Consider the following 15067-nt stretch of genomic DNA (forward strand, 5'->3'; position numbering starts at 1 on the left):
CGGTCGTCGATTCAGGACGACGGATCGCGCAGTGCCTCGTGCCTGCATTGACTCGCGCGACCACCCTGATTTGGACGTCTGGGGTCGCCGGCCGAGAAGCGGCCCGTCGTCGCCTTGCTGTGCGAGCGTGCCGTCCCCGGCCTCACCTCACCACGCGGATTCTTCTCCAGCTTTCTCTGATCCGTTTCCGCCACGTACTAGCGGCCGAATGCCGATGCTGCTGGTCTGTGGTCTCACCACCGGAGCCGTGGTCCGGCGGCACGTCGTGCTTCCCCCGGGAAACCAAGCCGGGATTGCTGCCTTGCAGTTGCAGGGTCTCTGGTGCCACTGCCACTGCCACTGCCGTCTGCGGTTTGCTCTCGTCTGCCTTCCCGGTTCTTCCTCTGCTTTTGCGCGAGTCGTTCTCATTTTCCTTGCTAGCTCCCCGTTCCTTTTACTCCAAATCCATTCGCGGTCGTCGACGTCGTGCAGCGAGCTAGCTATAGGACGTTTGTAACCGCCTTCCATCGGTCGGTTTCTCCTTCATTCTGTCGGAGATCGCATCGGAGAAAAAGCTCCAAAAGCCACGGGCGGCCAAGCGTGCGTGCACTCCTCTGATCCTGCGCCGCGCCGAGCGCGAGACCGTCTCGGCGGGTGGCGGCGTCCGTCCAGGATACTTGGGCCGCGCAGTGAGTGGGACTTGCGTGTTTGCGTCGATGCAGCAAAGAATCGGGACCGCGCGCGAGAGCCGGCAAAATATATATTTCCTTCCACACGTAACGCCGTGCGGCCCGCGCGGCCATGCTTAGGTCACGGTGCGAGACTTCACTTGGTGATTCGTGGATGCCGAAGAACCAGACGCACGCACCTGCCTGCCTGCCTGCCGCGAGCCCCCGATCACCTCGCATGCTTTTCCAAGGGCGGATGCCACTGGTGGACTGACCCTGACCGAACGGGCTGCTGCGAGTGAACCCGATGATAAAGTTGAAGTTGTTCGTGTCACGGCAGGGTCATCGCGTAGACAGATCGCACGAACCCTTAGAACGCATCACCAGGCTGACAGTGACAGAGATGTTGCTATAAGTACTGTATTTACCATTTTACCCTCAAAAGAACGAGGCTGCTTGTTGGATGCTTATGTTCATTTTCACGTTTGCTTGACTGAAAAGCAGCAGTGGATTCTACATGTCATACACGTTTCGGAGATGGGCACTCCGTGGGCCGCGGCCCACTAGACAGCAGACTCCATCAAGCGAAAAGATGCTCAACACTGACTGAACACACAGGGGCAGGGTGTCTGGGTGAGGTAAAAGGATCAGAACAGGAGCTAGGGCAATGACCTGTGATGATCCGTGCATGAAAATAAAAATTCTTGTGATAGAACACTGAAAATTATCGGAAATTATTTCCTATATGCTGATTATTCAAGCCTAGGTACAGACGCACTAGTAAACTTTACAGCTTTCTTAACAGCAGAGGAAACTCCTTTCTTAAATAAAGGGTACAGACGCACTATTTTGCCGCTTGGCTGATAAGCCATGAATGAAAGTACTGTTGGCTGATTTATTATGAGAGAAAAATACTATTCGTTAGCTGAAAAAGTATGACTTATAAGCCAAGCGAACAGGGCGTTTGCCTCCAAATCTTGTATGAGAAGTCTATACAGGCACACACAGCCGATGGGATCTTCAATTACAAGCATCCTACAATACTGGAGCAGCGTAGAGAATGGCTCGCTGCTCGTGGATGACAACAGTAAACTCGGACATTTCATAGTTTGGATGTCGCGAGCTTGATGAGATCGTTCCTCAGTATCTTGCCGGACGCGTTCTTGGGAATTTCTGTCACAAACGCCACCTTTCTGACCTTCTTATAAGGCGCTACCTGTGAACGTTACATGCACCACAGCAGGTCAGAGAAAATGCAGAAATTCAGTCGGAGGAATGCATGCATTATGTATATACAGTGAACGTGATGTTTCGGTTCCTTGTACCTGTTTCACCACAAACTCCATCACCTCGCGCTCTGACAAATTGCTCCCCTTCTTCCTCACCACGTAGGCCATTGGGAACTGGCCGACCTCCCGATCAGGAAACCTGCCGAAAGCACCAGCACATCCACTAATTTATTAAATACAGACCTGGTACAGTTAAGATGCCATAAGGAGTTTACCGACGCTCACGGTATAACGGCGACATCTTGGATTTCTGGGTGTGTTAGCAAAAGAGCTTCCAACTCTGCCGGAGGCACCTGTCCATATACAAGTTATATTTCAGATGCCAAGGAACACTTAATAGTTCAGTTCAGACTACTATTCTCCAAAAAAATAATGGTTCAGACTACAGAAGAAGCATTTTTTTATCTTTTTTTCTTCGAATTCTAGGGACGGAACCGCGGCTGCTATGGGATTGCAGCAGGACCAAGTGTTCAGAGTTTTAGTGTTTACAGCAGAGGTTCAGCCAGGCCTTGTCCAACAAGGTGACAACTGTAGAGAGGCATTTCAAGGCAAGATATCAGAGGTCAGCGATGTTTACCTGATACCCTTTGTATTTGATCAACTCCTTCAGCCGATCCACAACGAAGAGATACCCATCCTCATCTATGTAGCAGAGATCCCCAGTTTTGAGCCATCCGTCAGGTGTCAACGTTGACTGTGTTGCCTCCGTGTTCTTGAAATACCCTGGGAAGATCAAAGTTGCATGTTCATAAGGTACTGACCAACCTGTTTTAAAAGATTAAATCTACCAACTTGTACTACTACGGAATTCATGTTACCAGAGGCCACTACTTATCTATGACTGTTTGTGATACCCAGACCACACTTCCCGTTAAGGTTCAAAAATGAAAATGAAACTATATTCTGGTTACTGAATCAACAGAAAGTAACATCAAGTGTTGACAACCCGAATTTCTGAACATTCTAATACACGTTCGGGACAGAACAGAGTCAACACTGCTTCACAGCAACCCAGTGTAGGGTGAAAGTCATCCAGAGAGTATGAACATTTCAGTTAAATATATCTGTTTTGTACGTGCCTTGCTATCTGCTTATGCTTCTGCCTTTTTCAGAAAGCCAAACCCTGAGCACTTGTTCAAGATCAAAATAATTTAACCATCAAAGTTTTTTTTAAAACAATTTCTTTTTTTTCCCAGACGAAATTAACTTATCTGTGATTAAACATAATCAATAACATATAAAATGATGCTCTTTTCCTGAGCATTGTTAGACAGGTTACATTAGATGCTACTAGTACATTTCAGGGGCAATTACCTGAAAACTCATCCTAACTGTATAAACGGATTGTCTATTTGTGAGATGAGCTCACTTGAGTACAGTAAATATTTAGCGGTGTGGAACGAAATGAGCATACCGTGAAATTCATGCAAAATACATAGGAACTTTGTTGTCTAAGCACTGGAGGCAGCAATTCTGGTACTTCTGAGTTGTGCATGTTGTGTCCTACTCTATAAAATGGTTGGAATCAGTTCCTGAACTACGCTTAAAGGGTGGGACTGTGCTAAAGGATTCCAGGGGACACAAACTGTGGGTTACTCGATCACAGTTGAGCACAGCTAATCCATCTTACTGACATACTGGAGAATGGAGAACATCAAACTGCAATTAGATTGCTGAAATGAAACAACTGAGGCGGCAGTAGAAGCAAATCTCATACATGCTCAATCTAATGCATGTTCGGGACAGAACAAAGTCAACACTTGAAATCTTACAACTAGTGTGGTGGCAGTCAATCCACAATGTATAAACATTTAGTTAAGCTTCCGAAAATGCTCCTACACTTGTTCACCGACTGCGTCACTTCTCATGTCAGATGGACCTATTCTACACTTGTTCGCAAGAGTGGCAGAACGATAACAGCGCTTGCATCCACCGTGACAAATAAAGGACCTGTCCGCTTCACATTTGTTAAGCCGTTGCCGCTGCTGGCTTCTCGCTGGTGCTGCTGCTTGTTTGGTGTTTGCTGCCCGAAAAGGTTCATACACAGTCGCTCAGCTCCGAAAGCAGCTTGAAGAGAGAACATGGTAGCGGTTAAAACTTGAGAGAATACCACATCCATTTAATACGTCACCTTAATTTTTTCTTGATTCAAACTTTACTAGCTCCGACCAAATTTATAGAAAGAAACACCACTTCTATAACATCAAATTGGTTTCATAAAAAAAACTATAAAATACGGATTGATAGTACATTCAGTTGAACTTGTGAATAATACTACCTTCGTTTTCGTTTACTTATCATCAGATTTTTACTGTAGTGATTTTGACCATACGTTTTTTCTGCAAAAGATATTTAGATACATCAAGTTTTCACATATATGATTTTTTATTGAACATACTTCTTTAGTGTTATATACATTGAAGTATCTAAGATTTTTTTAGAAGAAAAAACAGATAGTCAAATTTGCTACAGTAAAAAGTTGCTGACAAGTACACACAAACGGAGGGAAGTAATATAGTTTTCTAAATCTTTATTTAAAGTTAGAGAAATTTGATTTAAAAAAAGTTAAAGTGGCATATAGTTTGAAATGATGGGAGTAGCTAATTCCATAGTACAAGGCAATAGAGGCAGATTATTAAAAGAAAGGAACTTTGCATTCCCAAAGACTATGGGACACTGGGTTTACTAAACAAAAGGCTGATAGACACAGCCTTGTTACTGAAATTGGTATGGAGGCGGCTCAGACGGCAGCTGTGGAGGCGCCGTCGGGACGGCTCATATGCGGGCGGGCGCGAGGAGTTTCTGCAGTTATGCGACGACGGCGTGATGGCTCGGAGGTCCCACATGTGGGCCGTGCGCGTGTGGAGGTGTGGCGGCTCCCTCAGCTCCGGCGGGCGGATTCGTTCCCCCCCGGCTGGATCTACGAAGGAAGGCCGAATGCGGTGGGTCGGAGCCCGATTCCGGCCCTATCAGCCTGGTGGCGGCTCAGAGGCCGTGCGCAGCGGCGGTGCGGACTATTGCGTGAGCGACGTGGACTGCCGCGTGACGAGAGCGCGGGTAGTGACGGCACAACGGCATGGTGCGGCGTGGAGGGCCTCACGATGCTGGACCGGAGGGCCGACGAGTGGCTGGGATTGCTGCGCACCGGTGCGTGGTGGCCGCAGGCACGAAGGCCTCGTGGTGGCGCAGCGTGGTGGCTGCGATGGCAACTGTTGCAAGTTGGTATGGTAATGACGGGCTGGCCAGTCAGGCAGCGGTTGTGCTGCTGCGGTGGCGATGGCGGTCTCAATGGAGGCGGGAATTGAGTCGAGGAGGGTGGAGGCCATGTTGAGGGCTCGAGGTGTGGGTGTTCATGGTTGCGGAACGCTGCAGGTAGAGGGCGTTGGCGCAGCGATTGGAGGGAGGGCGACGGTTTGGTGGACCGTGCGCCAGTGGTGTCCGCGAAGTTGGCAAGCAGGCCGGCGCGGGAGGTGGCCAACAGAGATGTTTTGCTGAAGTGGCCTCCGTGGTTTGGCGGCGAGCGACTCCGCATAGCAGTGGCCGTTTCGACGCAAGGAGACCCTGGGGAAGCAACTTGGTTGCCAGGAGCTACAGTGTATGCGCCGGATCTCGGTGGAAATGGGCTACATGTGGATGACCAAAGGCAGTTGCTCATGTGTCAGGGTGGCGGCTTACAGCAGACTGTGGCGGCTAGCCATGCGTGGCATGGGCTAGTCTGGCATGGGACAACGTCAAGTCACGGCGCAAGCAGTTGCAATGGTATGGCAACTACACATCTTGTAGCGACCTATGGTGGCCAACCCTACATGGCAGTGGTTGGCTCGGTATGGGGCATCGTCAATAAAGATGGCGCAAGCCGTGACGATGGCATTCCAACTTGCTGCCTTGATCGCCCAGTAACAGTGTCGCATTGTGGCAACCGGCTGGCGTTGGATTGGCATTTGCTGGTAGTGTGCTTTAGTGGTGAGGAGGTGTTGTCCAGTGCGCGATGAGGTCTTTTTCCAACCGGCTGCTATGTTATCGATAGATAGTTGCTTTCAGTAGTTGTTGTAGTTCCTTAGCTCTGTTGCTTTGTGGTTTGTTCCTTCGGGGTGGTTGTATACGTTGCACTGCTCAACTCTCCTGCCTGATTTGTTTCAAAAAAGAAAGAAAGAAATGGGTATGGAGATTGAACTATAGTGGTGAAGAGGATTCCAGTTTGTTCTTTGTTAAAGAGAACGTACCTGAAGAACACAAATTTGCCAACTTGCTCGGGTAAAGGGGGATCTCACTATCTTAGTTTTGGGTCGGTCTGAAACAATTGGTCAAATACACTCCTTTGGGGTGACATTTGGATTACAGAAAGTGTCTCTTAAGATGTTATTTCTAGATTTTATATCTTGGGGGTGTTCCGTTGCGCAAAAAAGCCGCTACTGCGGCTGCAGCTACAATGTTCATTAGTCGGCTGTGAAGACCAAAGAGTAGTGGTAGCTGACTGGTGGGACGGAGAGGAACATACCATCAACTTCCAAGAGCGTTTGGGCAAAGGGAGCTCACAAGCTGGGTTTACTGGAACACAGCGAAACTGAATCAAACCAAGATCACCAGTGCTTGAAAGATTCAGATGCTAATGGTACACAACCAAGTCCATGTACAAAATGCTTTCTTTTAGGGGTGTTAAAAAAGATAGAAGATTACAAAAGATCCCGCAGAACATGAAACTAAAACTGTTCATCATGCGTCCAGTTCTACACTACAGAATACAAGCAGGGGTAACCTTACAGAGGAAAAATCCGAAAGGAAACAATAACTACATACTTTCTGGTGTTTCTGATAATACAGATCATGTGCTTTTTCAAGTGTGGTTTTACCTAACTTCGTCTGGTTCTCTTTCAGAGGGCTTCTAGGCTGGGAACAAGGTGCCGATCTCTCTGAAAGGCTTCCTCGAGAACTGGTTTTCATTGGGGACGAATAAATTATGAACTGAGCTAGGTTAGGACTGTTGTTTGTCCACGAGTTTTCAACATGCCCCCTCCCCCAAGTTTGCATCTTGTTTGCCCCCTAGTTTGCAATTGCAACACATTTCGTCCCCTCCCCAGTTTTATGTTTAGGTAACTTGTATTATGAAAATGACTATATAAGTTGCTTCTTAGTTTCTGTATTAGTTAATATATTGTAATTTAACATATTTTATCATTCGAATATAGGTGTTCTGTAGATCTTGTTACAGAGAACGCAATGCTCCAAACTTATTTGAAGCGGACGCCAGTTTGGCCCCTAATTGACAGCCTTTTGCTTTTGTAGGTTGCCAGATGATACACAAGGGAAGTTGTAATATGCAAATTTGCTACGTGGTTTGCACATAAATTACTATTATACATTCAAAATAAATTATCATTTGCATAAAACAATCTTGAAACAATTCAAATATAGATCTTGTTTTGTAACATAATGGTACAAACGGATGCTTGATGAGACAATTATGATCAATTAAAAGAAATCAGGACCATTTTGTTGTTGTTGACGTCACTTTGACAATGTGTTTGGAAAAAGCGACAGGTGCAAATAATAAACTCTAAAAGAAACATGCAAATTTTATACTTTTGTGATTATAGATGAGTGCCCGTGCGTTGCAACGGGTGCAACATAAATTGAATGAGATGTTTGTTAGTCAAGTCAAAATCAAGAATATATCAATTCAATTTTTCACGTATATTATACCATGATAATGTCTAGAAACACATTCATTATCGTAATAAATCTGAAATAAAAGCTAGGCTTGGAGCTTGTTATCTGAAAGTTACGACAAACATCAGTTGCCTTAAAGGCTGAAAATTTATTGCTAGGCATTGAATTGAATTTATCCTTGCTCTGCCTTGCCAAAACATGTATACTCGGACTTACAATATCCTAGCTTGTATGAGGCATGACAATAATTTATTTTTTGAGAAAAAAATATTTGTTGTCAACACACAATGCGACGATGAACGAGATTTGGATCACGATCATGATCATTGCGTGGTGATATTCCAATAAATTCCTTTCTCTTCTCATAATTCTCTTTCCGTTTTATTCTATTTTATTTACTTGCCTTCCAGTGTCTCCATGCGGTGATTATTTGTCTGTCGGTGATTCCGTGAGTTTTATTCTATTTTTTTACTTGTCTTCCAATGTCTTCATATAGTGATTATTTGCCTGCCGAATATGGATCATATGAGATGTGGTGATTATTTGCCATATATTTTATTTGCTGGATATTCCTCTAAGAGTGTTTTGGTCCTGCTGGGTAGATGTTGACAATCCGTATATTTTAGTTGTAGAAATAGAGATAGAGAAGAGGAAAAAAATTGATAAAATAATAGAGCTGGGCGTGCATCACGCACTCGCACTCGCACTCGCACTCGCACTCGCACTCGCGTATGTAGCCATATCAAGAAACTATTCGGTCAATCGCGCCCACCCGATTGGGAAAGCGACGAGGTCACGTGCTTGTTAGTAGCGTGACCTGTGGCGCGTTATCGGCGTCCATTCTTAGAGGCTGTTTGATCCAGCTACTAAATTTAGGAGGTGTGTTAGGAGAATGTTGCATATGGTGTTCGAATACTAATAAAAAAAACAAATTACATAATCCATCAGTACTCTACGAGACGAATTTTTTAAGACTAATTAATTCATCATTACCACATGTTTACTGTAGCAAAATATTATTAAATTATGGACTTATTAGGCTTAAAAGATTTATCTCGTAAATTAATCACAAACTATGTAATTAGTTTCGTAATTAGTCTATATTTAATACTCAATGCATATGTCCAAATATCCGATAAGACAACGACTAAAATTTAGGAGAAGCAACCAAACACGCCTTAGGCCCCGTTTGACAGGGCTTCTCCACTGGCTTCAGAAGCTGTTTGGAGCCGTTTTCTACCAAACGAGGTAAATTAAAATAGTTTCACTTGTGAAGCCCCTAAAAACATGCTCTCACAGTGATTTGGGGTGGGATGAAGCAAAAAAAGTGGCTTCTTCCGGCTCCTCCTCCAGGCCCCTAAAAACATGCTCTCACAGGAAAGCCATTTTGTCAAACGGTTTACCAAAACCGCTTCAGCTCCATTAGTGAAACTGTTCGTGGAGCTGAAGAAAAAAAAAATGGCTTCGGGGCCTTAGTATTTGCCGTCACCCGACCGATAAAATAGTACAGTACTTGCCAGCGAGTACAACCCCAGCGCTGCAGCGCAACTTCGCAAGCCACCAGATCAAGTCTTAAGCCTAAGCAACCCCAGCCCCTCCCCAGAGTCGCTGCCTCTCACCATGAGAGTTGCAGCAGTCGCCGCCATGGCGTTAGCATGCGTTATGCTGTTTGCCAGCATTGTCGACGATCGTGCGCCACCATAGCTGCTTCTGGCTCCGATGGTGCCAGAGCTGCTGCTGGATCAGCAGATGGTGGCTCTGGCAGTGCAAGAGCTGCTGTTGGCTCAGAAATTTACAGGGAGGATACATGTGCCTTGGAGGCTTGGAGCACGACAATCTTCGCCGATCGCGGCGGCGATCATGGCCTCGATCGTGGCAGCTACCGTGTCGTCTTCTTCCGCGCCCTTCACGTGGCGACGCCTCCTCCATCGCAAGAGGAGAGCGACACATTTGAGGGTACGGATGAACGCGAATGTGATGCCCACGGGCACATGCCCCCCATCGTACCGCTAGGATGAAATACGATCAGATATATTCAATGGTTCCATAATCTATGTACACCACGCACACTTTTACCGTATATAAACATATACTACTATATACTCTCTCTGTCACATATTATCTGTCGTTTCCGGTTTTCGTGCCACAAGTTTGACTCGATTTATAGAAAATGCGTACAACATTTGTATCTCCAAATAAATTTATTAAAAAAACTAGATTCAAAGATCTTTCCGATGATACTAATTATGTATCATAAATATTAATATTTTTGTAATATATATTTTATCAAAGTTGTTTCTCGGGAAACGAAAATGACAGATATTTTGGAACGGATGGAGTATAGTCTTAGGTGTGTACTACATATATACACACGCTCTAGCCTCTCCGTACACAAACTCTAGATGCACATCATGCATGAGCTAAAGCTCAATGAAGTATCTCATCTTTTTCTAGAAGTATTAAACTCTTGATCGTATCAATGAGATAACAGTCGGCCTGTTCGCTGGTTGGTTTCTGAACTGGTTTAAGCTGACTGGTGCTAGTTTTATGTGAGAGAAAAATACCGTTGGTTGGCTGGTTTGGACTGGTTAAAACCAACAAGCGAACAGGGTGAGTCTTTTGGTGAAATGGGTCGACCCATTCCCATCCCAAGACATGGGTTTCTTTACATTTGCAGTGATTTATGGGAAATTTAGAAAACCTTGAATGATATGACAATACAGATTAGAGAAAACCGTTCCAAACAATCCGTCAGACATTTTGTAAAAGTGTTTATCATTTCTACAGTAACAGTGTTTCTAGCTAAAGGCCGTTGATTGTGCTCGGTTGGGTTGCTCGGTTGGGTTAGGTGGTGGGACCGTGGGACGCTGAGCGCAAGGAAATGTAGCAAACACCCTATTGGAAAAGAAAAAAAGTCTAAATAACCCCCTCAACTATTCAGGTTGGACTACTTCACCCCTAAACTATAAAACCGAATTTTCTACCCCCTAAATTTTTCAAAACGAGTCAAATAACTCCCCAAGCGGTTTTGGACGGTGGTTTTGCTACCGTGCCGGTGGTTTTGTCTTTTTTTTTTTTATTATTTTCGTTGAATCTTTGAAAAATCACAGTACATCACAGAAAAATCATAAAATAAAAAATCTAATTTTATTGTACTCCACATGAGTAGATCTACACAATGAACATATAACATGGTATGCTTTAATACAAAGTTTTTGTTATAGCTTTAGATCTATGTTTTTCTATAATTAATTGGAATAATTCATAGCTGCAGCTTCTATAGTCCAATTATGATGAAAATTTTATGGTGAGCTAATTATTGTATGCTTGAACTGTAGTAAAAATTTTATACTCATTGGATACATGATCCAATGATGTATCCAACGAGTATGAAAGTTTTACTATAATTCAAGCATACAATAATTATCCCACCATAAAAATTTCACCATAATTGGACCATAGAAGCTACAGCTATAAATTATTCCATTTAATTACAGAAAAACATATATCTAAAACTACAGCAAAAAATTTGTACTAAAGAATACCATATTATATGTTCATTGTGTAGATCTACTCATGTGAAGTCCAACAAAATTAAATTTTCTATTTTATGATTTTTTGGGATTTACTATGATTTTTTTTAAAAACAGCAGAAATAAATAAAAAGAAAAAAGACAAAACCACCGTCACTGTAGTAAAACCACAGTCCAAAACTGCTTGGGGTTATTTGTATAATGGATTTTGGAAAGTTCAGGCGGTAGAAAATCTGGTTTTATAGTTTTGGGGTTAAGTAGCCCGCCCTAAATAGTTGGGGGTTATGTAGATTTTTTTTCATTCGAAAACAAAGAAGGAAACTTGTTTGGGCCAAATGGCCTATTTGAAAACTCTGTGTTGTATTAAGCCCGGTGTGATAAATAAGGAAAAAGTCCACATTATCTTCCTCAATTTTTGTAAAAGTTCGTTTTTTCTCTCTGAACTCTAAAACCGGGCAAAATACCTCCCTCAACTTTTAAAACCGTTCATCTTACCTCCCTGGCCCTGTTATAAGCAATTTTGAAGTCAGTTTTGTCTTTTTTTTATTTATTTTGGTTGAATCTTTAAAAAATAATAGTAAATCATAGAAAAATCATAAAATAGAAAATCTAATTTTGTTGAATTCCACATAAGTAGATCTACATAGTGAACATATAATATGGTATGATTTAGTACAAAGTTTTTGTTGTGGCTTTAGATCTAAGCTTTTCTGTAATTAATTGGAATAATTCATAACTGCAGTTTTTATGGTCTAATTGTGATAAAAATTTTATGGTGGTCTAACAATTATATGATTGAACTATAGTAAAAATTTCATACTCATTGGATCATGTATAACTTAGTTATAGATTTATTTATATTTAACAAGCATAAACAAAAAAAAATCTATAACTAAGTTATACATGATCCAATAAGTATGAAATTTTTACTACAGTTTAAACATACAATAATTAGTCCACCATAAAAATTTCATCACAATTGAACCATAGAAACTACAGCTATAAATTATTTCATTTAATTACAAAAGAGAATAGATCCAAAATTACAGCCAAAATTTTGTACTAAAGCATACCATATTATAGGTTCACTGTGTAGATGTACTCATGTGAAGTCCAACAAAATTAGATTTTTCATTTTATGATTTTTCTGTGATTTACTATGATTTTTCAAAGATTCAACTAAAAAAATAAAAAAGAAAAAGATAAAACCGCCTTCAAAACCTCTTATAACCGGGCCAGGGAGATAAGATGAATGGTTTTAAAAGTTGAGGGAGATGTTTTGTCCGGTTTTGAAGTTCAGGGAGAAAAAATGGACTTTCGCGAAAGTTGAGAAGGCAATGTGGACTTTTTCTGATAAATAATGGCCTACGGGTCTGAAACATGAGTCTATCCATTGCCACCGTCCAAATCCAAATCGGACGGCCCGTGATGCCCCAGTATCCAGTCAGGGTGAGCGTTCGGTTCTCGGTTCGGTTCCCTCGGTTATTGATGAAATTCGATTCTAAAAAATGGGAACCGATCGGTTCCAAAAATTTTTAGGAACCAAGAATTTCGGTTCTCGGTTATTTTGGTTCGGTTCGAGTTCTAACCAAACTAACCGAATTTTTTAAGAAGACCTCAAGACAACAATAAATATACGTGTTCTAAGGCAAATTTATACAACACTATATTCATTTTGAATAATAATAATGTATAAGAAAACAATAGCAATATAGTAACACAAATATATAACAGTTCAAATATAAAACACTACACATAAATCAAACATAATCTTACAAAATACAAGTAAGTGAAGTATAATTCATGTAGTTCGGTTTTTTCGGTTAATTCGGTTAATCAAGAGCAAGAACCAAATTTTATTCGGTTATTTTGGTTCCTCGTATCAGTAATCGAATAAGGAATCAAATTTTTTAGTTCCGGTTTTTTTAGTTTTGGTTCGAATTCTTTCGGTTTGATTTTCAGTTATCGGTTAAATTTGTTCTTGGCTAGTATCCAGAACGGCAGAACCCCATCGCCTTATCCACTAGTACATCACCACAGCAAACACATCACCGTGTTCGTGTTCGCTCCACACGCGCCACCACCAGACTACCAGAGACCTCCCCGCCGGTTACACCAATGGAGGCCGTCCTACGGCATCCATCGCTCTCCCGCCTCAAGCCTCCGAACCCGAACATTCCCAGAACGCCATCGCCATCCCTTACTCCCCCATCTTTCCTCCGCCTCCGCGCGCACCGGCTCATCTCCGCCGCGGTGTTCCAGGACCAGAAGCCGAAGGAGCCAGCAAGCAAGGGAGGTGATGACGAGGAGGCGTACGGCGAGGTGGACCGTATCGTCTCCAGCCGCACCGTCAGCAGCCCTGTGTTCGCGGAGGACGGCTCGGCCAGCGCCGCCGTCGCCACGGAGTACCTGGTGGAGTGGAAGGACGGGCACGAGCCGTCGTGGGTACCCGCGGAGGCCATAGCCGCGGACGTGGTGGCCGAGTACGAGACGCCGTGGTGGACGGCGGCCAAGAAGGCGGACGCGGAGGCGCTGGCGGCGCTGCTCGCGGACGAGACGCTGCGGCGGGACCCCGACGCGGAGGATGCGCAGGGGCGCACCGCGGCGCACTTCGCCGCGGGGCTGGGGTCCGAGGAGTGCCTGCGCGCGCTCGCGACGGCCGGGGCGGACCTGGGCCACCGGGAGCGCGCAGGGGGCGGGCTCACGCCGCTGCACATCGCGGTCGGGTACGGCCGCGCGGGCGCCGTGCGCGCACTGCTGGAGCTGGGCGCCGACCCGGAGGCCCCCGACGGGCAGGGCCGCACGCCGCTGGAGCTGGTCCAGGAGGTGCTCGCCAGGACGCCCAAGGGCAACCCGGCGGCGTTCCAGCTGAGGCAGGGGCTGGAGGCGGCGCAGAAGGAGCTGGAGAAGGCCGTGTACGAGTGGGCCGAGGTGGAGAAGGTGATCGATGGCCGCGGCGAGGGCAAGTGGCGGGAATACCTGGTGGAGTGGCGCGACGGCGGCGAGAGGGAGTGGGTGAAGGCGGCGTGGGTGGCGGAGGACCTGGTGAGCGACTTCGAGGCCGGGCTGGAGTACGCCGTGGCCGAGGCCGTGGTCGACAAGAGGCAGGCGTCGACGGCGACGGCGGAAGGGGAGGATAGATGGGAGTACCTTGTCAAGTGGGTGGACATTGAGGAGGCCACGTGGGAGCCCGCCGAGAACGTGGACGCCGAGCTCGTGCAGGAGTTCGAGCAGCGGCAGTCGGGGTCTGCAGGTGGTGATGGCGGCAGCACTGCGCCACCGCCGTCGGAGGCGATTGCTTGATGAAGGTGGTTGCGTTTTTTGTTTTATTCCTCCGGGTACTCTTGAGATGTTGGATTCAATCAATGTCCGGGTGGTATTTTAGGATGGAAACCTTTTTTGTGAGTACCATATTTCGACCGGAATTTGCAGTTTCAGCCATCCCACTTGGAAATTCTCTGGGGTCTGTTTGGCAAGACCACTGGGCTCGCAGCATTCTTGCCCCCAAGAAGTTGGAGCCGATGAAGCTAATATGTCTTTATCAGCTCTCTTTGTTCCTTATTGTTTTTTTTGTAAAAAGAGAGAAAAATAACCTCGTGCAACAGTGTCAGTACAATACCTTTAGCGGTAGAAGCCCTTAGTTTTCTTGACATGTCTTTCACAAAGCCAGCGTGTATCATTCTTGCTATGGTACAAATGAACATCATCGCAGATCTTGCAGGATCAGTGAACGACCCTAACACACAATACTCGAACTGCAGAGCATCAGCTGCGCAAAACGAAGGAAGACGTCTTCGAACGTGTACAATGGGGTGCTTAGTGAAAAAATAATGGTTTTTCTTCACCATAACATTAGCACATGACCCTTAGAAGTTAGCCCCGTTCGCTCGGAGGAATTTGGAGAAATTTGTGAGAAGAAAACACTGTTCCG

The 15067-nt window shown here is 44.8% G+C and overlaps 1 protein-coding gene and 1 long non-coding RNA gene across 2 annotated transcripts; one reads left to right on the top strand and one right to left on the bottom strand.

Moving 5' to 3' along the window:
• Positions 1-2002: 2002 nt before the first annotated feature.
• Positions 2003-2619, bottom strand: LOC136508608 (uncharacterized). The gene is made up of 3 exons (XR_010772057.1): positions 2514-2619; positions 2162-2229; positions 2003-2075 (listed from the first exon to the last, which is right to left on the bottom strand). It is a non-coding gene; the product is annotated as an uncharacterized lncRNA (long non-coding RNA).
• Positions 2620-12940: 10321 nt separating this feature from the next.
• LOC136508614 (probable signal recognition particle 43 kDa protein, chloroplastic) lies at positions 12941-14715 on the top strand. Its single transcript, XM_066503335.1, has one exon. It carries the CDS (start codon positions 13255-13257, stop codon positions 14437-14439), a length of 1185 nt encoding a protein of 394 aa, XP_066359432.1. The 5' UTR covers positions 12941-13254; the 3' UTR covers positions 14440-14715.
• The last annotated feature ends 352 nt before the right edge of the window (positions 14716-15067 follow it).

The sequence above is a fragment of the Miscanthus floridulus genome, chromosome 1 (genome assembly GCF_019320115.1).
Source record: "Miscanthus floridulus cultivar M001 chromosome 1, ASM1932011v1, whole genome shotgun sequence".
In the NCBI taxonomy this organism is placed as follows: Eukaryota; Viridiplantae; Streptophyta; class Magnoliopsida; order Poales; family Poaceae; genus Miscanthus; species Miscanthus floridulus.